General features: G+C 37.4%; 1 protein-coding gene and 1 non-coding gene across 5 annotated transcripts in view; both read left to right on the top strand.

Moving 5' to 3' along the window:
- The window catches only part of NEBL (nebulette), a 365,699-nt gene that overhangs the window by 252,548 nt on the left and 90,246 nt on the right, over positions 1-22,905 (top strand). For 2 of the 4 annotated variants that reach the window (XM_070472044.1, XM_070472042.1), the window contains 3 exons: positions 5,760-5,864; positions 8,403-8,513; positions 14,044-14,154. The exons of the other annotated variants lie outside the window; for them this stretch is intronic. In XM_070472044.1, the coding sequence (XP_070328145.1) occupies positions 5,760-5,864; positions 8,403-8,513; positions 14,044-14,154 (327 nt within the window). The remainder of the gene's footprint in view (positions 1-5,759; positions 5,865-8,402; positions 8,514-14,043; positions 14,155-22,905) is intronic. 4 annotated transcript variants of the gene reach the window in all.
- Positions 17,452-17,558, top strand: LOC139036884 (U6 spliceosomal RNA). Its single transcript, XR_011489738.1, has one exon. It is a non-coding gene; the product is annotated as a U6 spliceosomal RNA (small nuclear RNA).

The following is a 22,905-nucleotide window of genomic DNA, read 5'->3' as shown; positions in this document are numbered from 1 at the left end:
TCTTTGTTGTGTTGTCTGCATGACTAGATGGTGGTCTAAAATGTATATTTGAAATTGCATCAATACAGAGCTAAAAACAAATATAGAAAGGACGAATTGAGTTAGATTGGAGTTCCAGTCAAGTCTTTATTATGTCTCTGATAGTGTCCATCTGTTTGTGCTCACATTTAATTTAGTCCACCAGTCTCTGCCCCAGTCTCTATCTTAAAGACAAACCTTCAAGGACTTTAGTTTTATTTTATAATCCTTTATATCCCAAGGGGGAAATCTATGTGTTTACCTGAGCCTTTTTGTTTGTTTGAAGGCAATCTGTTTGCAGCTTGTCACCATGTGAATTTGGTTTTCTGTTTGCCTGCTTTATAGAGTCCTACATCTTGAAGCTTTAAGAAGCTGGCTCACATTTTCTTATTTATATTTATTTAGCTGCATCCTGTCTTTGTTGCAGCATGCGGTATTTTTCATTGCAGCATATGGACTCTCTGGTTGCAGCTTGCAGTCTTAGCTTCTCCATAGCACGTGGGGTCTTAGTTCCCTGTCCAGGGATTGAACCTGCATCCCTTGCATTGCAAGGCTGATTCTTAACCACTGGACCACCAGGGAAGTCCCAGGCTCACATTTTCTTGATGAAATCACACAGGTGGTGTGACTCTGACCTGGGATTTGGAACAAGGTCTATCTGACTCCCAAACCTTGGCTGCCACGATGTCCTTTCTCTGCTGTTATGTGCCAGGCACTCCACTGCAATACTGCATTTCATGCCACAGTGAGCTAAGTGCCAAAGGCCCCGTGAGCCTTAGTTCAGAGGTGGTGAAACCCGGCATTGAGTAGCTTGTCCTTGGCCACCTGACTAGTCAGGGATGGGGACAAGATTCAGGTTTAGATCTGGCAAGTCCAGCGCCTGGCTGGTAGCCCCTCACTCTGCTCCTTTTTCCAGATGAGAAGGTTGGTTTCATGGATTTCTCTTCATGGCACAGTCTCTCTGCATCCCCTTCGTTATCATTCTGATCATTTCCTCTCTGGACCTCTTTGAGCTTTCATGTATCTTTATCAGGATGTAATAATGAGAACTGTGCACAGAGGTCCAGATGTGGATGGCTGTGATTATGAGTAGGGAAGCATGCTGTTTCCTGCCTGCTTTGTGATGATATTTACAGTTTCTTGGACTAAGGGGGGCTGCAGAGAGCTGTTAGATCAGCCTCAGGAAGGAGAGCATCCTCAGCCATTTCCAGTCCTAATTTCTGACTTGTAGCTGATCACGTAGGGCCCATCCTCTTTTAATAGTCCGAGTGATTTTCCCTTGCTAGGGACGATCTAATCTGTAGTGGCCTGTCCTCTCACACAGCCCTTTGAGAGCTTCTGCAGTGCGTCTCTTTCAGTTTACTGTCTCCCTCTCCATAAGAGCGCGAGGTCATCAGCAGACCTGCAGACTTCGCTGTATCATGCCCCTGCCAGATAATTCACTAAAATGTTAAGTAAGAATGGCCTAGTGATAAGTCCTGGAAGGCTTGCACTGTTTAGAATTCTCCATAGAAAGAAATGTCTGTTTTTCAGATCAGTTTTTCAGGCTTCATTTTGGGGATCAGTATGAGGCATTTAAAAAAAATTAAAAAAAAATTTTTTTTTGCCTTGCCTAGTTTCTGCTTTGCACGTGCTCTGCCCATACTGTGGGGTTTTCCCTCTGCATAGCTCACTTCCCAATCTTGAAAGACACCTGGTTCTCTGAGGCAGCCTTTTCTGTTTTTCTCTTAGCCATGTAATGCTTTTTATTTCCCCAGCTATCCTCTCTTTGGTATTTTGTCCTGTTACTCAGCTATCTAATCAATTCCTTGAATAAATCAAACCCACTGACTACACTGAGCAGGCAGCATCATGGATCTGGGAGCCTTTTGTAGGGTGGTCATAAAAAATAGTAGGTTAAAAGGGACCCTTTGTGTGTTTCTTGTAAATTAGGATAAAGAGTCTCTGCAGAGCAAGTGAGCCCGCATTTGCCAGAAGCCTCTGACTCAGTGTTTTGATTCAAACCTTTTTAGGGTGTTCATTTGTGTGGCAGCAGGAAGAACATTTTCCAGGCAAGTGAACATTGTTTATTGTGGGTAACCCTTCCCGATGCTGAAAACATGGGATTCCATGGTTACCCCTCCAGAGAAAGCTCCAATGGGGTTAAGAAACCTGGGAGAGCAGCCTTGGCTCTGAGCGCCTCAGTCAAGACACAGTGCTAGAGCCACAGTTCTGTCTTCCAGGACTCATTGCATTTAGCCAGTGTGGTTCCATTTGTGAAAAGACTTCCTAGCTCCTTCTGGTTAAGAATGCTTGCAAAAGGAAATACCCTCTAACATTTCTACATCTGTCTTCCGCTTTCGGCCATCAGCTGGTCTCACACTAAAGTGAAAGAAACTAGGCTAAGAAGAGGAAGCACACTCAACTAATTTAAGTCGAACTGTAGTTGAGACATTGTGGGATTAATGGGTGAGGTCAGCAGACAGTAAATTATTTAGGGCATCTTATTGACATTAAGTCATCAACTTTGGATTGTGTGTTGGTTGTGAGTGCACATGGCTGCACAGAACACAGAAATCCTATCACAGAGGCTTAACAGATAGATGACTATTTTTTTTGAGATGAATCCTGGCTGATAACATCAGCCTTGATGTTATCAGTCTCTCAGGCTCCTTTCCTTCTGCTCTGCCATCATTGGTATGGTGGTTTACTATCTTGTGATGGCTTGGTTCCTGCTGTTTTCCTATGGCTGGGGAAGACAAAAGGTGGATGGGCGAGGTGTCAATGGGCTGTGTCAGCAAGTCTCTCCCCTTGTGTGAGCTTCACCAGTAATAATGCTGGGGAGACGTCCAAGAATGTCTCATGGCCAGAGCTGGGCACCTGTCCTCCCTGACCCATCACTGGCCAAAGGGAATGAGAAAGCCATGCCTGTCTCAGAGCACTTTGTCCTTTGCGGCTGCGGTAGGGGCGTATCTCTTCCTGTAAATACACTTGAGTTCTATTGTTAGGAAAGAAAGGGATTGGAGAGGCAATCTATCCAATAGATGGGGCCATCTGTTAGATTTGGGATTGACTGTCTACTCAGTGATTTTTATTTTACCTAAGATTTAATATTAATCATCAACGTAGTTCCCTTTCATCTATTTTTTCCAATTCTCATGGTATACGAAAGCTACTAATTCGTGGTATTCTTTATATAAAAATTTAAGATCATGTGCTTCCTGTCTGTCATGTTGTAAAATTCATTAGAAATACAATATGAGTGACAATAAGCATATAGTAGGTGTTTGTGTGTGTGTATCTTTTAAATAAAGACCAAAGAAAGGAATGGAGAGCACACTCAAGACTGAACTATTTGCCTGCATAGCAGAGGAAGTAAATGCTTCACCTTTATCCCTAGCTCCTGTCCTGAACATTCTGCTCAAGTCAGAGCTTATCAGAGGCTGCAGCCACAGCACATACCACTGCTGTGAAGAATGTGAATGGGAGAGGGAAGAGATGGTGGCAAAAGATAAAAATAATGAGCCAAACTTAAACCTAATGATAGCTTATTTTCTCTCATGCTTAATTATATGACAGAGATACTTTTTTTTCTCCTTATGATCAAAATAGCCTACTATTTATCATAGTGCCATTAACGGTTTAATTACTAGTGACTGAGGACGGTGATTTGCAGAGACCTAAAATTATGGCTAATCTCTGAGAAGAAAAAAAAAAGCAATTTAGTGCTCAGATAAGATAAATATGTTCTAATGTTGATTTCATGAATAAAGCAAATGTTTTAATGTGGTCAGCATCTAATATCTGAGTCATCACCGTGAAATACGGCATTTAAAATAACGTTACTCAGTATGTTTGTGGCTGGTTATACCTCAGGTCAAATAATGCCCCTTAGGTCTGTTCAAATATGGTGAAACCTCTATGTCATGTTAAAGTGTAACATCAACATTAGTCATGTTCTTTAAGAACCAGGTAGTGTATACCATTAAACTTCACTTTTAGGCTGTAATTAAGGAGGCCATGTAATTTATCATCTGAACTATGACATTTTTTTCAGTCTAAGTATTTACAGTCTTGGGTAGATAAGCGTGACTTTATTACAGGGTGATACAACTTTCAGCAAATTACCTTCATCCTCTCAAACAGTCATAAGTTTTGCCTGCCCAGTTATCAGATTGGATGGCAATTAGTGTGACAGTGGGATTACATTTTGGGTCCCTCTCTATAGTTCCTGACTTCTTTTTGACTTATCTACCCATGCGGGATCTTCTCGCAGAGTAATCCTGGCCTCTCCTGAGGGGAGAAAGAGTGACCCCTCTCACTAGTGAATTGGAAAGAAGAAATGAGGATTGCTCAGCTAAGCCTTTCTGGACTTTGTCCTATTTGTCTGCCTGCCACCACAAGGGGGCATTCTGCAGTGATCTCCACAGGTGACAGGCTTTCGGGGTGGGTTCTATGCTTGGGGGAGGGGAGGAGGTTGGGGAGGCCTATGGGTTCTCATAAATTGGATATTCAACCTTTGATTTGAGTGTAATTAATTAGTAACCAGAATCCCACCGTGGCCACAGTTTTTGCCCCCTCCTCTAATCCAGCATGTCTAGGTAATGATGCTAACAGTAATCTCCATTTGTTTAATTTCGTTATCTTAATTGGTCACATCTGTCCTGATGACTCCTAACTTTAAACCCATAGGTAGTCAACTGTGTTTCTGTTTGACCATAGGATTACCTGTTAGGGTCTGTGGCTTAAAGTAACAATAAATTAGGACAATTGTATGAGTGAAATGGAGAATTTTTTTTTTAAAGATGTGAGTTAAAATTTGTGTGTGTGATATGACATAGCTACATAAAAAATGTATAAATTGGATATATCTATTTTATGTACATCTGCTATACTTATTCCCTCGAAATTGTGTTAGTTCTCAGTATTCAAGTTATCTTGAGAAAGGCCATGCTTAGCACAGAACTAGATTTATTTACTGAGAAATTTTAGCATGGTTTGAAGAAATCAAGTGATAAAGGAGTCTTCTGAATATGCAATACTTTGTTGTTGTTGTTTATTTGCTAAGTTGTGTCCAACTCTTCACAACTCCGTGGACTGTAGCCCACCAGGCTCCTCTGTCTATGGCATTTCCCATGGATTGGGAACATATGGAGAAGGAAGTGGCTACCCACTCCAATATTCTTACCTTACCACTGAGCCACCTGGGAAGCCCATGCAATGCTTCTTTTTAAAATAAAGAAAAAATTTATTTTTTAATTAATTTTTTTGATGTATAGTTGCATTACAATGTTGTGTTATTCCCTACTGTAGAGCAAAATGAAGCAGCTGTATGTATACCCATATCCCCTCTTTTTTGGATTTCCCTCCCATTTAAGCCACCACAGAGCGCTGAGCAGGGTTCCCTGTGTTATACAGTAGAGGCTCATGAGTTAGCTATTTTATACGTCGTACCAATGTTTCTTAATTATGCTGAAGAAGCTGGACAAATGGGACCCACAGTCAGTGTGGGTCCAACACACATGATCCTTGATGGTAGCTGTACCCTTGCTTATCTAAAGAGCAGGCTTTTTCTTACCCTGCCTCATCACCTTTGTCCTCCTGGGCTGGATATCAGTTTATTTGATTTGGCTTGTTTTGAGCGTCATTCCACATTGGAGTATTTATTTCAGAAAATAGACTTGTGCAGGCTAATTCTTCTGTTCAAAAAGGGAGCATTACAGTTGTTTTTTTTCTCTTATGTAAAATGTTCTCTCTTTTAGATCCATTATAAAGAAGAGTATAAAAAGTCTAAAGACAAGTGTACGTTTGTGACTGACACGCCTATGCTAAACCATGTAAAACACATTGGTGCTTTTATTTCTGAGGTAAGGTATCAAAACTTTTAAATGGCTTGGATTATTTTCTATTTATGTAGATAAAAATTTGTGTATTAAAATTAGAGAATAATGTTTCTGATAATACCACTGAATGTTGATATTAATAATAAATGTATAATTATGTAATTCTATGCATTATGTCAATTAACTTATGTAAACTGGTAGCTTATTATCTATTGTTGATATGTTTCATCATATATATATTGACTAACCTTTTTTCATTTACATCAAATTAAAAGGAGATATTTTTATTCAATAGAAAGTACTGGAAAAATAGTTTCAGAAGTTCCATTATTTTATTTCTTTTTTTTTTTTTGAGTAGTATTCCATTTGTGGATATATCACCTTTTTTTTTTTTCCAATCCATTTACTCACAGGAGAATATTTGAGTCATTTCCAGTTTGGGAAATTTATGAATAATGCTGCTATTAATGCTGCTGTTAAAAATTAATACACAGGTTTTTGTGTGCATGTAAGTTTTCACTTCTCTGTAATAAATAAATACCTACAGAGAAGATAGCTCAGTCAAAAGGTAAAATATATGTTTTTAAGTATATTTTTATCTTTATAAGAAAATACCAAACTATTATCTAGAGGGCCTGTCCTGTATCATATTGCATTCTCCCCAGATATATATGAGAGTTCCACTTGCTCCATTATTTTATTTCTTAACAGACTTACTAGATATAAATGATCCAATCTCATTTTGAAAATAAGTCAAACTTATCAGCAGATTCCATAAAATGTGGTATCTTTGGTAAGTAACTTCAGATCAGTTTGAACTATTTTTGGTTAGGATCAGTTCAACAGAGATACCTACTATGAAACCATAGAGTAAGAAATGTGCTACATTCATTTCCCAGCTGAAAAATCATATAATCTTTTTCTGAGCGCATATAGAACTGCAGCTTATGTTTTCTTATAAAGCACAATGTTAACAGTGATTTCTGTGATGAGGCAGTGCCAGTGTCTGTGAATAGATCATTTTGAAGAGATAAACATGAAAAGAAGATGATTAGATAGTGTTGCAGATGACTGACCTCTAGTGTTTCTTAAGTTGTTGGAAAAAGATCAACATGATATTCTTGCGATTATTTCTGCCAACATGAAAGCATTTTGAAGAAAACTGGTAAATTTTAAGTATGAAAATCTGAAGAGTTATGGGAACACACGGCTTACACAAGTTATATGCTCAGTGAATCAACACTCAAATCTGGCTCCAAGTAGGAGTAATGTCAGGGACTTGTGGATAGAGTGGGGTAAGCCACAGTTTTGTTCACTTGTGTAAGCTATTAAATATTATTTCTCCTTCACAGAGAAATGCTTGGTGTTCTTAATTATTAATTGAGTCTTTTTCCTGAAGGAGTTAACTACAGAGAAAAAAAAAGGAGGAGGGCAATCTGTTACATTCCTTTGAACCTAATCTTCCCAAGAGGAAATAGTGAATGAGTGTCTCTCTTTATGAGTAGTGACTGAGATCATTTAGAGGCAGTGCAGATTGTATGTGGGAAAGTGCAAAAACAGCAAAAAAGCTCCCCCACCTCAGCACCCTGCCATTGTGGTGGAAGAAGTTAAGAAGACTTGAATAAAGGAAGGCTGTCCTTTGTGTTCAGGTTCTAGACAAATTCTAATGACTTGGGTTTTCTGGAACAGCTCAAATGTCTCATTCTCATATATTTTTCAATGATCAAATATATGAAATTGTTGATACACAAATAGAATTAATTTTAGAAATGTGCATGGGGTTAAGTAGAAAAATAACCATTATTTAATGAAAATTTTCATTTGAGGTATAATTGATGTGGAATATTATATTAGTTTCAGGACTCCATATTTGTATGCACTGTGAAAGGACCACCACAATAAGTCTGTCATCATATGGAGGGACACATCTTATTTTATTTTTTTTCCCTTATGATGATTATTTTTTAAGATTTACTCTCTTGGTGACTTTCAAATATGTGATACAGTTTTATTAACTGTAGCCACCATGCTAGATTTTATGTCCCCATGTATTGATCTATGACTGGAAGTTTGTACGTTTTGACCGCTTTGCACCCATTTCTCCCATCCCTCAACCCCCCTCTTCCAGTTGTTATTTTCTTGCATGTTTGATTTAAAGGTTTTACCATGATAAATTGGATTTATTTCTTCAAATATGACCATTAGGTTCGGTATCTGAGATTAAAGTTGACTTTATATATTTAAAAATATTTTATTGGAGGATAGTTGCTTTACAATGTTGTGTTATTTTCTGCCATGCAACAAAATCATCAGCTATTCATGTACATATCTCCCCTCGTTTTTGGATTTCCTTCCCATTTAGGTCACCACAGAGCCTGGAGTAGAGTTCCTGAGCTATACAGTAGGTTCTCATTAGTTACCTAGTTTATACATAGCAGTGTATATATGTCAATCCCAACTAATTTGTTTCCTAAGAAAGTACTTTTCTTTATTCTCTTTCAATATTCACAGTGAAAGAAAAACTAAGACATATTTATTTTTCTTTTCTTTCTTCCCCCCTAGGCAAAATACAAAGGCACCATTAAGGCGGACCTTTCCAATTCTCTGTATAAGCAGATGCCAGCCACAATTGACAGTGTCTTTGCCAGAGAAGTTACACAGCTACAGAGTGAGGTATGGTTCTCCTAAATTATTATATAATTATGTAAATCAAATATATACCTAATACACATTGTTTAGCATTTTATAAAGTGTTGTTTATCTTAGATAATAAATATGGAGTGAAACATTGGAAGCAACTGATTCATGTTCTGTCAGCAGTCACTGATAGTGATGGTCACTGATAGTCACAAATAGTGACAAAGACCTCCCAGTGTGTTAGTTACATGATACAGTCTTTCCTAGTCCCCATTCACCACTGCTAACAGAGCAAATATGAATCTTATTTAGACAATTTACTTAGATTACAATCTTATAGAAAATATTAAACTAGTCTTTGATTTAACTTGTGAGAGAACATACCCATAGCTTATTAAAAGTCACATAAAGAATTAATGGTGAAAGTCAGGATCCATAGATCTGTGCTCCCTCAACTAAACAAGTGATTCCTGAATTTTTTTTTTTCCTCGTGGATGGATGGTGTTTTCACTTAGACTATCTCAGGCTCCCATAAAAGCCTCCACCAGGTGGAAATGGCTATTTTAATGATTGCAAGTTGCAGACAGACTTAAGAACTATCATCATGTAAGCTAATTTTGAATCCATGAGAGTTTAGGAGTAATTTTCCTTTTAGAATACATTAACACAGAAGGAATCCTTAATGCACTTAATCTATTGTGTTCCTTAAAACAGAATTTCAAAATAGAATATTTCACCTCTTTCTCACTCATATTATTGCTAAGTTTTCTTCATAGTACACTCTGATTTTTTTTTTTTTTTGGTTACTTTATTCATCCATAAGAGCAGGACCCTCATCTGTCTTGTTCCCTGCTCCATCTCTGTGCTTAGGAGTCTAGGGACTCCTAGAACACAAGGGGTGTTCAATAAATACTTGTAAAATGGATTTTAGTTCAGTTGATTGATTTTTTTTAAAAGAAATGTTTCCTTTTACATAGTTTATATTTTTCATGCTACATTTTTGGTTAATAATAATAAATACATAAAAATGCTCACTACGTGTCAGGTACTGTTCTATTCATTTCAGATATATTTATATCACTTATTGCTCACAACTCCATGAGATAGCCTCATTTTGGAGGTGTGGAAGCTGAAGCACAGAGAGGCTAGGTGACTTGCCCAAGGTCACACAGCTGACAAATAGCAGAGCCAGCATATGAACATGGGTGAATTTGCTCTAGAGTCTGGGTTCTAAGCTATATCCATTACCATTTCTTTCTTACTTTTTCTACCCCTCTTTTTAAATTTTTTATTAAACAAGTTCACCTCTTTCTCCAGAATCCTTTTATTTTTAAGTAGAGGATACGTAGATAATTTTAAAATAGTCTGAAAATAGATTACTCTTGAACAACACCAAGTATAGTTATTCTTTGCAGAATATCTTTAAGTACTTCATTATCACAGACTTAAGATGTCCACTGTGTACCCAGCTTGGCAGTAAGCTAATCTCAGCTGTGCAACATGAGGCTAAAAATATATGTCAGGACTCTGCATGGCTGACCATGACTAATATGCCCACCCTTTTTTTCCCACCCAACACCTGGTAACCCAACCACTTGCTAATCATACAGAGTACTTTTTATTTATTTATTTTTTTTTAATTTTTTTTTTTTACAGAGTACTTTTTAAAGCAAATAATTATAACATTTGATATTTGATAGGATTTTTGTGATAATAATAAGCAATAGTTACACAATAAAGAAAAGAAAAATCTTTTCTTAGTTTTATACTTACTGGGGAAGGTAACATTTTCAGATATTTACATTCTTAATTGCTTTGCAAGTGCACAACTTTTCTCAAATTTTTACGGCATAAGCATGTCTATAGTACACAACTATGTGTACATAGAACTTAACATAAAAAGTAATCCATATTGGACGTTTTGGAATCTGTTCCTATTTTTTTCCAGAATAGATTGTCACTTAATTGGTAAAAGGTATTATTCCAGAGGAGAATATGCACCTTAAGAAAGAAATATATGTGCTCTCAAGAAGCATCACTGCCCAAGGTCATAATTAGCCTTTGAACTTGTTAGAAAGGAAATACCTGGATTCTGAAGAAGGTGTCTGTTTCAGAGATTTATGTAATTGTAATAACATTTCTTTAGATACACTTAAATCTATTTTATTATTGTTAAAATTGGAATTCTCAGAGCTTACCTGATAATGACAGGCAAGAAAGTAGAACAATTTAATAGTATCTGTGATGATTAAAGAACTAACCTTTTACTGTGTCCAAATAGTATCAGATTTGTGGCAACCTGAATTAGACTATGAGGCAAATTCTGAAATGTGAGCATGTTCCAGTTTCTAGTGAAAAGTATTCTAAATTTTTGATATTGGGACAAATTATTATCTTCAAATCAATTTGCAAATGTTCTTAAATGCTTATATTCAGATTGAAGTGACAAGGCTAATGCTCCTTAGAGAAAATGACTGATACATAGAAATCCCTTTAAAAAAAGAGAGACAGATGTGGAGATTTTAGGAGGACATATTGTTAGATAACTCTCACTAAAAATTTTACAAAGATCACAAAGAAAGGTTCTGGAAATGGATGGACTGTGCCATGAAGTGGTGAGACCCTTCTCACAGGGGCTGTCTCATGCTGAGGCTAAATAATCCCTTATCATAGAAGTGATACAGGCTGCTCAGGCATCTGAACGGCGATTTATGAGAGCTTATGTTTGTATCTACAGTGGCCACAAGGTCCTGTTTCCGTAGCTTCAGGGTTGCCTGTGTTATGGGATTGGCTTCCCTGATAGCTCAGTTGGTAAAGAATCTGCCTGCAGTGCAGGAGACCCCAGTTAGATTTCTGGGTCAGGAAGATCCTCTGGAGGAGGGATAGACTACCCACTCCAGTGTTCTTGGGTTTCCCTTGTGGCTCAGCTGGTAAGAATCTGCCTGCAATGGGGGAGACCTGGGTTTGATCCCTGGGTTGGGAGGATCCCCTGGAGAAGGGAAAGGCTACCCACTCCAGTGGCCTGGAAAATACCATGGACTGTATAGTCCATGGGGTCACAAAGAACTGGACAAGACTGAGCCACTTTCACTTCAGTACCTGTATAGTAGTTATGAAATATACTGCAAATCAGAAATATAATACATCTTTTATATGTAGAGATGAGATATGACCATATATGATGAAATATATAAGTTTATATATTCCTTGTGTAAACATATTTACATATAGTTTATATAAGACTACTGCAAATATCTTCCCCTAGTTAGGTGTCCAGTGCCATAGCAGCCTTAACTCAAAGCTATGAAGAACACAGTGTTAACCTAGGGAAATGCTACACAATAATGATACATCCTAAGAAATCAAATTTATTAGAAAATTTATTAGCTCAATGTACGTTTCCATTAGCTATTTTAAGGATGAAAATTAATATGATAAATTAAAGTTCAGCTGCCTCCAATTTGATGTAATCTTAATTCTAAAGTGGTGCTTAGTAGCAGCTATAAATGAAATGACTATTCTAATGCAGCAAGTATAAAATTACATAGCCTTTTTAAGAAAGAGTGCTCTTTAAAATTGTGCCTGATGACTCACTACTTCTATGATAACCCACAAAACGATCAGCCTCATTGGTTATGTTTATAATGTCACAAGTGCCCCAGTCAAAAACACAGAATCAACCTGGCATCCAGCAGAAAGGAGACAGGCATATGCTAGTTCTTTTTACTTACAGCAGATCTCAAAAGTTGTTCCTTGGCTTAAGAGACTTGGCCACCCATTAAACTCCTCCCCCCACCAAGTTATAGAATGTAATGGAACTGGGGTGATGGGCTTTCTCAGCCTGAATGGAGGTTCTTAATGGGTTTCTGCTTAACATAATTAATTGGTGAACATTTTAAAGATATGTTCATCAAAATTAGATTTCCTGATGGATTACATCAGGGAACAGATTCTAGCATGATGAATTATCCCTGGAATAACATGAGGTGCTATATGGGAGGCTTAATAATCAGATGTAGGAACAGAGCTAAGCAGGAGTGAGCAAGACTTAGGGGCATTCGTTGACAGAAATATCAACATAGTAATTCAAAGGAAATTGGCATGATCTATGGATGTACTAACAGCATATAGCACATTAGAGATGATAACCTAGATTAAATTGAAGAATTCTAATTAGGACCAGTCAGGCCATATCTGGTATATTGTGGACACCTTAGCAAAGAGGTGGAACAGCTGGAATTTGTACTTTTGAGAGTGTGTAGAGTATATAGAGGTTTAGTGCCTTAATCTGCACAGATAGTCTGGGACTGGAAATCACTGAGAGCTGGATTCCCACATTTAGAGTTCTGTCCTGTTAACTGGAATCCTCCTATATGGCCAAATGGTTGCATTGCTGGGGAGATAGATTTGAGTTTCATTAAAGAAGGAACTTTGTGTCAGAACCTTCAAAATTTAGAAACTGTGATGCCCAGGTTGAGTTCTCTTTCACTGGAAGTTTAAAAAAAAAAAAAAAACTTGGGTGAGGAAGTCAGAAAAGAGTTTTGAACTTGAATAGTTGTACTAAGCACACACATTTTGCACCAAGTAATTCCGATTCCATTTAGCATCTTATCATTAAACTTTTAACATATATTTTCATTTAAAAGTAATTAATTAATTTATTCTTGTTTTATTCTCATAATTTATTCACTTATTTATTAATTTATTCACTCACTGAGCAAATGTTTATTGCAGTTTATGTCAAGCACTATTCTGGGTGATAAGGATTTAGTGAATTAGACAGTTGGCATTCTAGTAAGAGAAGACAGAAATTTACAAAGATGAAAGCTTGTAATTTAAACTTATGAAGGAAATAAACAGGATAATATAGGAATAGACTCCCTGGAAGGGGATAATTTTGTCGTAGGGATCTCCTTTAATTTTTAACTCTATTTTTGAGTTTGGTTATTTCTACCTCTGAAGTACTTCTGATTATTCTCACACCTTCTCTCCAACCACGTGTGGGGCAGATTTAACGTGGTACTGATGGGTGTCATTGCGAAGGTGCTTATTTGTCTAACAGAGAACAAGGCTTGACATATGTGAGACTTTCATTATGTTTTCTCCCAAAGGTTAGGGCTTTTAATAAGGTTTATTTAATATTATAATTGTGCCTCCTTAAATTATAACAGTCAATTAAAAAATGAACAGTTCACTTTTAAATATCCAATTGTTTCCCCAGTTTTGTCACTTACTTTTCCAGGATTTAAACCTTGAACATATATTACCCTAAAATCTCTTGGTTTGGAAAGATTTCCCAAAACTGTAGATGAGATTTAAGCTAGAGGAATACAAATGGGGATTTTAGCACGTGGACAAAAACTTCTGAAATAAGTGACTTGAGTTGGAATTAGGAGTCTAAACAGAAGCACAAAGATTAAAGTATTGTATTTATTATTTCGTTATAAAGGCTTAGGCAAATTTGACCAAATACCACGTAAAATCCTAGCAAAACACTGAAATTTAACGGGTAAGAAATTTCATACACCTCCAAATGAAACTAACAGTTATTTGTTTTTTTCTTCAGATTGCCTACAGGCAGAAGCATGATGCTGCCAAAGGAGTCTCAGATTATGCTCACATGAAGGAGCCGCCTGAGATCAAACATGCCATGGAGGTCAATAAGCACCAGAGTAACGTAAGCAAGCTATTCCTCATGATTTTCTGGAAAATTGCAGTTAACTCGCGTCAGGGCTGGTGGATAAGTTGTTGAAGTTTAAATGTTAAAGTATTCTCTCAACCATTATTAGAACCTTGTAGAATGCCTTTAAAATGTCACGTATTGCTTGCAGACCTGGAAATCGGGTTTCCAACAGCCTTTCCTATAGCTTCCTTGTCATGATGGCGATGCTCCCGTGGTTTCCAGTCTAGAATTGCAGAAGAACTGGGATGCTAGGGAAACTAAACCCCACTACGATTTCTTTTGGAATGAGTGTGGGGGCAGATGGTCACAAGACTCAAGAGGGGCAGGAAGACAATAGATGCCTGATGGCCAGCTTAGAAGCAGAAGGCCAGAGAGAGGAAACAAGCCTGTAGCAAACACATTTCTTCTTTGGCTGTAAGATAGCTAGTACATCAACGCTTTCATGTCTTTACTCAGCTATCACTACTGTCTTGGGGGCCTAGAAGAATATTTTTTCCTGAAATTGTAGTGGAAGCTTATTTGTCTCCATATCATGAATTCTTTGCTTTCTAGAAGGAATGTAGGAACTGTTTGTCAGGTTCTTTATGGGTTAGAATCAGTTAAGATAAAGTGTTTGCCTTTGTTGGGTCAGGAAGCTCTCTTTTCTTTGCAAAGTAACTGAAGCATCTTTGTCATCTCACACAGGCTCTGCCCCATCACTTAGTTCTTTTACTGAATTGTGCCTCCAGAGCCCCAGCTGTGCCGCATCTCTTTGTAGGATGGCAACAGTCATCTGATATTAAATTGCAATAGGTCAATGCTTAAGTAAGAACTGAGTGAGGTTTTACATTTTAATTCAAATGTATAAACATATGCCAATACCAAAAGTGCTTTTCTAAGATGGTTTAAGATTGATAAGAGATGAAGAAGCTACATATCTGTAATTACCAGCAAGGCCATTTTATCGGGAGGCTTTATAAGAACTTCTGCTTACACAACGACTATCACAGCCATAATAACAACCACTTAGTGAGCACTGCCGTGCACAAGGAACTGTGCCAAGGCTTTGATCATTTCCAGTTCTCACAGAATCCATGTACTGATTCCCATTTTGTAGATGAAGAAAATGAGACTGAAGAATCAAACTCCCCAGTCCACTCTTTTTGTTACAATCTACTGCCTCCCTCTTAAAGGTCACTCTCTGGTTATTGTGTCAAGATTTTAAATGAAATTTTTAAAATATAGGTCAAAATAGATTATCGTTAGATTTCAGATCAAAGGATGCTGTGCTCTTGTGGGAGAGAAAAACTGAGACCCTGGGCCTCCACTGTTTTGACCTGAAGAAACTTTGAATTTCTGTAAATGGTGTGGGTTAGAGGGTGGTCGTGGTGGTCTGGGGAGGTGGCTGACACTTTATAGACCCTCAGGAGATGCTATCTAACTCTATAATTCAATGAAATTCAAATACAGAAGTTCCTCACCGTGGAGCTGAGGTTATTATTTTAACTCTGCCTTTTCTTTTAAAAGGTCTTTGATTGAGGGATTGAGGGAATAGAGTAGAAAGCCCCTTTCTCCTTCATTCAATACTGTGTACTTATGGGAGAAGGATGTGTTTACTTACACTCCTCTGCCTCCTCGGCTCAACCTTTACATGCAAAGTTTGTACGTATAATGGGATTTTGAAAGTCTTTAAGACTGTTTACTCAGATTTAAAGTGAGAATGATATTTGTATTCTACCTGTGAAGTAGTTGATATTCCCCTAGAGTCAAGTCACTTAGAATAATACATTTGTTGTCCCTACGATATGAAATTTAATTGTGGGTCTTGAAAAACACAGGAAACCAAGAACGTGTCTTGGTTCAGTAGGTGAGGCCACAGCATCTCCGTGAAATACAAAACTGTGTCTCCCATAAGACTTCAGTAAAATGAAATTCATTTGTAGAGAGTTTAACAGAATTACCTTTTCATAATGTGAAATGTCTCTTTGCACTATATTAATGACTTACTAATTTAAAACAAAATATGTTGTCACGTGTGTATCTGATTTTCCTAGAAACAATACATGTGAGCACCTTGATTTTTCTTTTTATGTTTTCACCAAAATCAAGTCAACTTTCTGATATCTGTTAGAGAACCAAGAAACTGGGACAGTTACAGTTCAAAGCTTTTAATTTCTACCTCCTTTCTGGTCAGACTTTTTATTAGAACACTGATCAATGGGCCAGATGGAATCATTTTTCTTTTAGAGGCTGACTGTCCTTTATACCTTTGGAGATGTGAATAGCAGGCTGAGAAGAGATTCCTTGTGACTAGCTGACTAAATTTCCACCTCAGAATAACTGAGAGTTCCAAGGGGAAGAGTATTCTGGGGGCAGTGGTCTTTTCTTTCACCCTCAAGTTCAATGATCATGAAACAGGAAAAAATAATTTCTCATAATATCCTCCACTGTCACACAGGTCAGAAAAGGAGTTGGGAGTCAGGCCAGGGATAAAAGGCTTCTTTTGCCACATGTTGCCTGGATAACCTTGGACAAGTTACACATACTTCCAAATCTGTTTTTTTTTTTTATATGTAAAATTGGGGTAATGAAATCAACCTCAGAGAGCTCTTGCAAGTGATAAATTAGGTATGATATGTAAAGGGCTCTGTTGAAGAGCCAGTTCAGAAAATACTAGTTCTGTTTGGTCCTCCTTCAGTTTTAAAGAGTGATTTAAGAGTTTAGGGTGATATCATTGTTAATTCAAAACAATGAAACGAAGTTAGATTTCTAGGAAGGCCAAATCAATATGAAATCTATGTTAAGAAGCATTTAGGTCAGAAGGGCATATTCACAAGGTTCCTGAACCCATTTAACCACCTATCTTGTTGATACTGTTATCAAAAAATGATTAAAAACAGCTCATCTTTTATTTATTTATTTATTTTGTATCTTCAGGGATGTACCCCTGCCAAATTTTTCTAATGTAATTAAAGAAACTGGAGATATTCTATCCTGTTACTTTCTCCAAAAGATGGGTTTGGAATGAAAACCTCAGTAACATTATTAGTTTTCATCAATCTTATCAGAGGCATGAAGAGCAGTACTTCTAAAGTTAAGTTAAACAAATTTTAGCTGCCATTTTAAGTTTTATAAATAATGTGATCTGTGTAGATTTTAATGAAATTAGAGTGGTAAGCTTTCCCAAAATACCATATTGGTAATCAATTCAATGTATATTAGAAAGGTATTCATCAGGGGAAACCAAAGACATAATACTCTTTTCAAGAATGATATATGTACTTTCTTAACATTAATAAAAACTTATCAGTAGTGCTCACTTTGGCAGCACATATACTAAAATTGGAATGATACAGAGAAGATTAGCATGGCCCCTGCACAAGGATGACACACAAATTCATGAAGCGTTCCATATTTTTGCCACAAAAAAGAAAACTATAGGCCAATATCACTGATGAACATAGATGCAAAAATCCTTAACAAAATTCTAGCAAACAGAATCCAACAACATATTAAAAAAATCATACATCATGACCAAGTGGGCTTTATCCCAGGAATGCAAGGATTTTTTAATATCCACAAATCAATCAATGTAATACACCACATTAACAAATTGAAAGATAAAAACCATATGATTATCTCAATAGATGCAGAAAAAGCCTTTGACAAAATTCAACATCCATTTCTGACAAAAACTCTCCAGAAAGCAGGAATAGAAGGAGCATACCTCAACATAATAAAAGCTATATATGACAAACCCACAGCAAACATTATTCTCAATAGTGAAAAATTGAAAGCATTTCCCCTAAAATCAGGAACAAGACAAGGGTGCCCACCCTCACCACTACTATTCAACATAGTTTTGGAAGTTTTTGGCCACAGCAATCAGCAGAAAAAGAAATAAAAGGAATCCAGATAGGAAAAGAAAAAGTGAAACTCACTGTTTGCAGATGACATGATCTTCTACATAGAATACCCTAAAGACTCTACTAGAAAATTGCTAGAGCTAATCAATGAATATAGTAAAGTTGCAGGATGTAAAATTAACACACAGAAATCCCTTGCGTTCCTATACACTAACAATGAGAAAACAGAAAGAGAAATTAAGGAAACAATACCATTCACAATTGCAACAAAAAGAATAAAATACTTAGGAGTATATACACCTAAAGAAACAAAAGACCTATACACAGAAAACTATAAAACACTGATGAAAGAAATCAAAGAGGACACAAACAGAATGGGAAATATACCATGTTCATGAATTGGAAGAATCAATATTGTGAAAATGAGTATACTACCCAAAGCAATCTATAGATTCAACGCAATCCCTATCAACGGTATTCTTCACAGAACTAGAACAAAAAGAATTTCACAATTTGTATGGAAATACAAAAAACCTCAAATAGCCAAAGCAATCTTGAGAAAGAAGAATGGAACTGGAGGAATCAACCTGCCTGACTTCAGGCTCTACTGCAAAGCCACAGTCATCAAGACAGTATGGTACTGGCACAAAGACAGAAATATAGATCAATGGAACAAAATAGAAAGCCCAGAGATAAATCCATGTACCTATGGACACCTTATCTTTGACAAAGGAGGCAAGAATATACAATGGAGAAAAGGCAACCTTTTTAACAAGTGGTGCTGGGAAAACTGGTCAACCACCTGTAAAAGAATGCACCTAGAACACTTTCTAACACCATACCAAAAATAAACTCAAAATGGATTAAAGATCTAAATATAAGACCAGAAACTATAAAACTCCTAGAGGAGAATATAGGCAAAACACTCTCTGACATAAATCACAGCAGGATCCTCTATGACCTACCTCCCAGAATATTGGAAATAAAAGCAAAAATAAACAAATGGGACCTAATGAAACTTAAAAGCTTTTGCACAACAAAGGAAACTGTAAGCAAGATGAAAAGACAGCCCTCAGAATGGGAGAAAATAATAGCAAATGAAGAAACAGACAAAGGATTAATCTAAAAAATACACAAGCAACTCCTGCAGCTCAATTCCAGAAAAATAAATGACCCAATCAAGAAATGGGCCAAAGATCTAAACAGACATTTCTCCAAAGAAGACATACAGATGGCTAACAAACACATGAAAAGATGCTCAACATCACTCATTATCAGAGAAATGCAAATCAAAACCTCAGTGAGGTACCATTACACGCCAGTCAGAATGGCTGTTATCCAAAAGTCACAAGCAATAAATGCTGGAGAGGGTGTGGAGAAAAGGGAACCCTCTTACCCTGTTGGTGGGAATGCAAACTAGTACAGCCACTATGGAGAACAGTGTGGAGATTCCTTAAAAAACTGGAAATAGAACTGCCATATGACCCAGCAATCTCACTCCTGGGCATACACACTGAGGAAACCAGATCTGAAAGAGACACATGCACCCCAGTGTTCATCATAGCACTGTTTATAATAGCCAGGACATGGAAGCAACCTAGATGTCCATCAGCAGATGAACGGATAAGAAAGCTGTGGTACATATACACAATGGAATATTACTCAGCCATTAAAAAGAATTCATCTGAATCAGTTCTAATGAGGTGGATGAAACTGGAGTCCATTATACAGAGTGAAGTAAGCCAGAAAGAAAAACACCAATACAGTATACTAACACATATATATGGACTTTAGAAAGATGGTAATGATAATTCTATATGCAAGACAGACAAAGAGACACAGATGTATAGAACAGACTTTTGGATTCTATGGGAGAAGGTGAGGGTGGGATGATCTGAAAGAGCTGCATCAAAACATGTATATTATCAAGTATGAAACAGATCGCCAGTCCAGGTTGGATGCATGAGACAAGTGCTCGGGGCTGGTGCAATGGGATGACCCAGAGGGATGGGATGGGGATTGAGGTGGGAGCGGGGTTCAGGATGGGGAACACATGTAAATCCATGGCTGATTCATGTCAATGTATGGCAAAAACCACTACAATATTGTAAAGTAATTAGCCTCCAACTAATAAAAATAATTGGGGAAAAAACCCAAAACTTATCAGTAGACAAAATTTCTATTCCATCAGAAAGAGAAAAATCTTAAGAATAAGTAAATCACTAAAAAGATACTTGAAAAACATTTATTATCCTGTAATTCCCTGATGTAACTTACAGAAATAGTGCTTTTAGAATTTAGTATTAAAATAGGTGTATTAGGTTTTGTTCATCTCTAAGGCAGAATAGTTAATAATATCTATTCTGCTTTCTTCATAAGATTGTGGTGGTGATAAAATTAATCATAAAAATGGAAACTTTTATCAACTCTAAAATGCTTTTATCAACAATGATAATACTGCTAATAATGATAAAGCTCCATCATTTAGAAAATTGAAAAAAATGTGTTTTCTGATGAATATCAGATCCTCCATTTACTTATATTTCAGAGATTTATATTTTCTTTGAAAAATAATGTTTACAACTTAATTATTTAATAGTTTTTTTTACATGAAACATACCTAAACAGAAATAAGCCTTATTAAGATGGAATTTCCAGTCCATGTGCCTACTTAATGACACTTAGAGAGCTTTCCTAATGTGAGAGTTTATGACAAAAGAATTTCTTGAGGATGACTAAACTGGTGTTTTGAGATTATGACTAAGTACAGATCATACTATTCACTTCTGTCCTACAAACCTATCCTATCCAGCAGTTTCTTCTCACCAAGAATTGTGTTAACTTTCACCAGAGTAGTGAAGGGAATGAGTAAGTTTGGGGCCAGTTGGATTTGACTTCTCTTACTCTATCTCCTCACTTTGCCCTTGGCTACACAGGTGTCTGTCTGTGGTTTCCATGCTGCCTGCCATCCCTCAGTTCTCAATCTTCACATCGCCAAATAATTGCCTTTCACTAAGGACTGTCATGGTGGAGGTTTGGCTTTTTTCTAGTTTATTAACTCACCTATTGAAGAATCTCAGATCACTGTTGTCAAAACATGAAAAGCTTGCTGCAGAGTCACTGGGAGTCCTTTGCTAAGTGCTCAGTCTGGCTGTACATGGATAATAAAGGCTTCCATTTTACTTCATTTTCAATTTCTAATTGAAAGTTTTTCTTATTGGCTGAGTCCAACCAAGAGTGATACAAGAAAAAAGATTCTTCTGGATAACTAGTTCCAGCCTCGATAGGGAGTGTTGATGGAGCTGAGTTGAGTACAGGCTGGCACAACAGTGGTGGGGTGAAGATTTACTAAATTCATGTGTTTAAAGTGTGTAGAACTACAGTACCTGGCACATGGGATACCCTGCATGAATGTAGTTCAGTTCAGTCACTCAGTCGTGTCCAACTCTTTTCGACCCCATGAATCGCAGCATGCTAGGCCTCCCTGTCCATCTCCAACTCCTGGAGTTTACTGAAATTCATGTCCATCGAGTTAGTGATGCCATCCAGCCATCTCATCCTCTGTCATCCCCTTCTCTTCCTGCCCCCAATTCCTCCCAGCATCAGGGTCTTTTCCAATGAGTCAAATCTTTGCATGAGGTGGCCAGAGTACTGGAGTTTCAGCTTCAGCATCAGTCCTTCCAATGAACACCCAGGACTGATCTCCTTTAGGATGGATTGATTGGATTTCCTTGCAGTCCAAGGGACTCTCAAGAGTCTTCTCCAACACCACAGTTCAGAAGCACCAATTTTTTGGCGCTCAGTTTTCTTCACAGTCCAACTCTTACATCCATACATGACCAAGGCTGTGGAAAAGCCATAGCCTTGACTAGATGGACCTTTGTTGTCAAAGTAATGTCTCTGCTTTTTAATATACTATCTAGGTTGATCAAAGCTTTCCTTCCAAGGAGTCTTTTAATTTCATGGCTGCAGTCACCATCTGCAGTGATTTTGAAACCCAAAAAAATAAATCTGACACTGTTTCCAATGTTTCCCCATCTATTTCCCATGAACCGATGGGACCAGATGCCATGATCTTAGTTTTCTGAATGTTGAGCTTTAAGCCAATTTTTTCACTCTCCTCTTTCACTTTCATCAAGAGGCTTTTCAGTTCCTCTTCACTTTCTGCCATAAGGGTGATGTCATCTGCACATCTGAGGTTATTGATATTTCTCCTGGCAGTCTTGATTTCAGCTTGTGCTTCTTCCAGCCCAGCGTTTCTCATGATGTATTCTGCATATAAGTTAAATTAGCAGGGTGACAATATACACCTTTGATGTACCCCTTTTCCTATTTGGAACCAGTCTGCTGTTCCATGTCCAGTTCTAACTGCTGCTTCCTGACCTGCATACAGGTTTCTCAAGAGGCAGGTCAGGTGGTCTGGTATTCCCATCTCTTTAAGAATTTTTCACAGTTTATTGTGATCCACACAGTCAAGGCTTTTGTAAAGAGCAATATTGCATAGTAACCTGGAATGTTAGGTCCATGAATCAGGCAAATTGGAAGTAGTCAAACAGGAGATGGCAAGAGTGAATGTCAACTGAAATGGACTGGAATGGGTGAATTTAACTCATATGACCATTATATCTACTACTGTGGGCAGGAATCCCTTAGAAGAAATGGAATAGCCTTCATGGTCAACAAAAGAGTCCAAAATGCAGTACTTGGATGCAATCTAAAAAATGACAGAATGATCTCTGTTCACTTCCAAGGCAAACCATTTAGTATCACAATAATCCAAGCCTATGCCCCAACGGAAGAAGCTGAAGTTGAACAGTTCTATGAAGACCTACAAGACCTTTTAGAACTAACACCCAAAAAGACGTCCTTTTCATTGTAGGGGACTGGAATGCAAAAGTAG

The sequence above is a fragment of the Odocoileus virginianus genome, chromosome 9 (assembly GCF_023699985.2).
Source record: "Odocoileus virginianus isolate 20LAN1187 ecotype Illinois chromosome 9, Ovbor_1.2, whole genome shotgun sequence".
NCBI classification, from domain to species: domain Eukaryota; kingdom Metazoa; phylum Chordata; class Mammalia; order Artiodactyla; family Cervidae; genus Odocoileus; species Odocoileus virginianus.
Note: the sequence above shows the minus strand (reverse complement) of the source record. Positions and strands in the feature narration are given on the sequence as shown.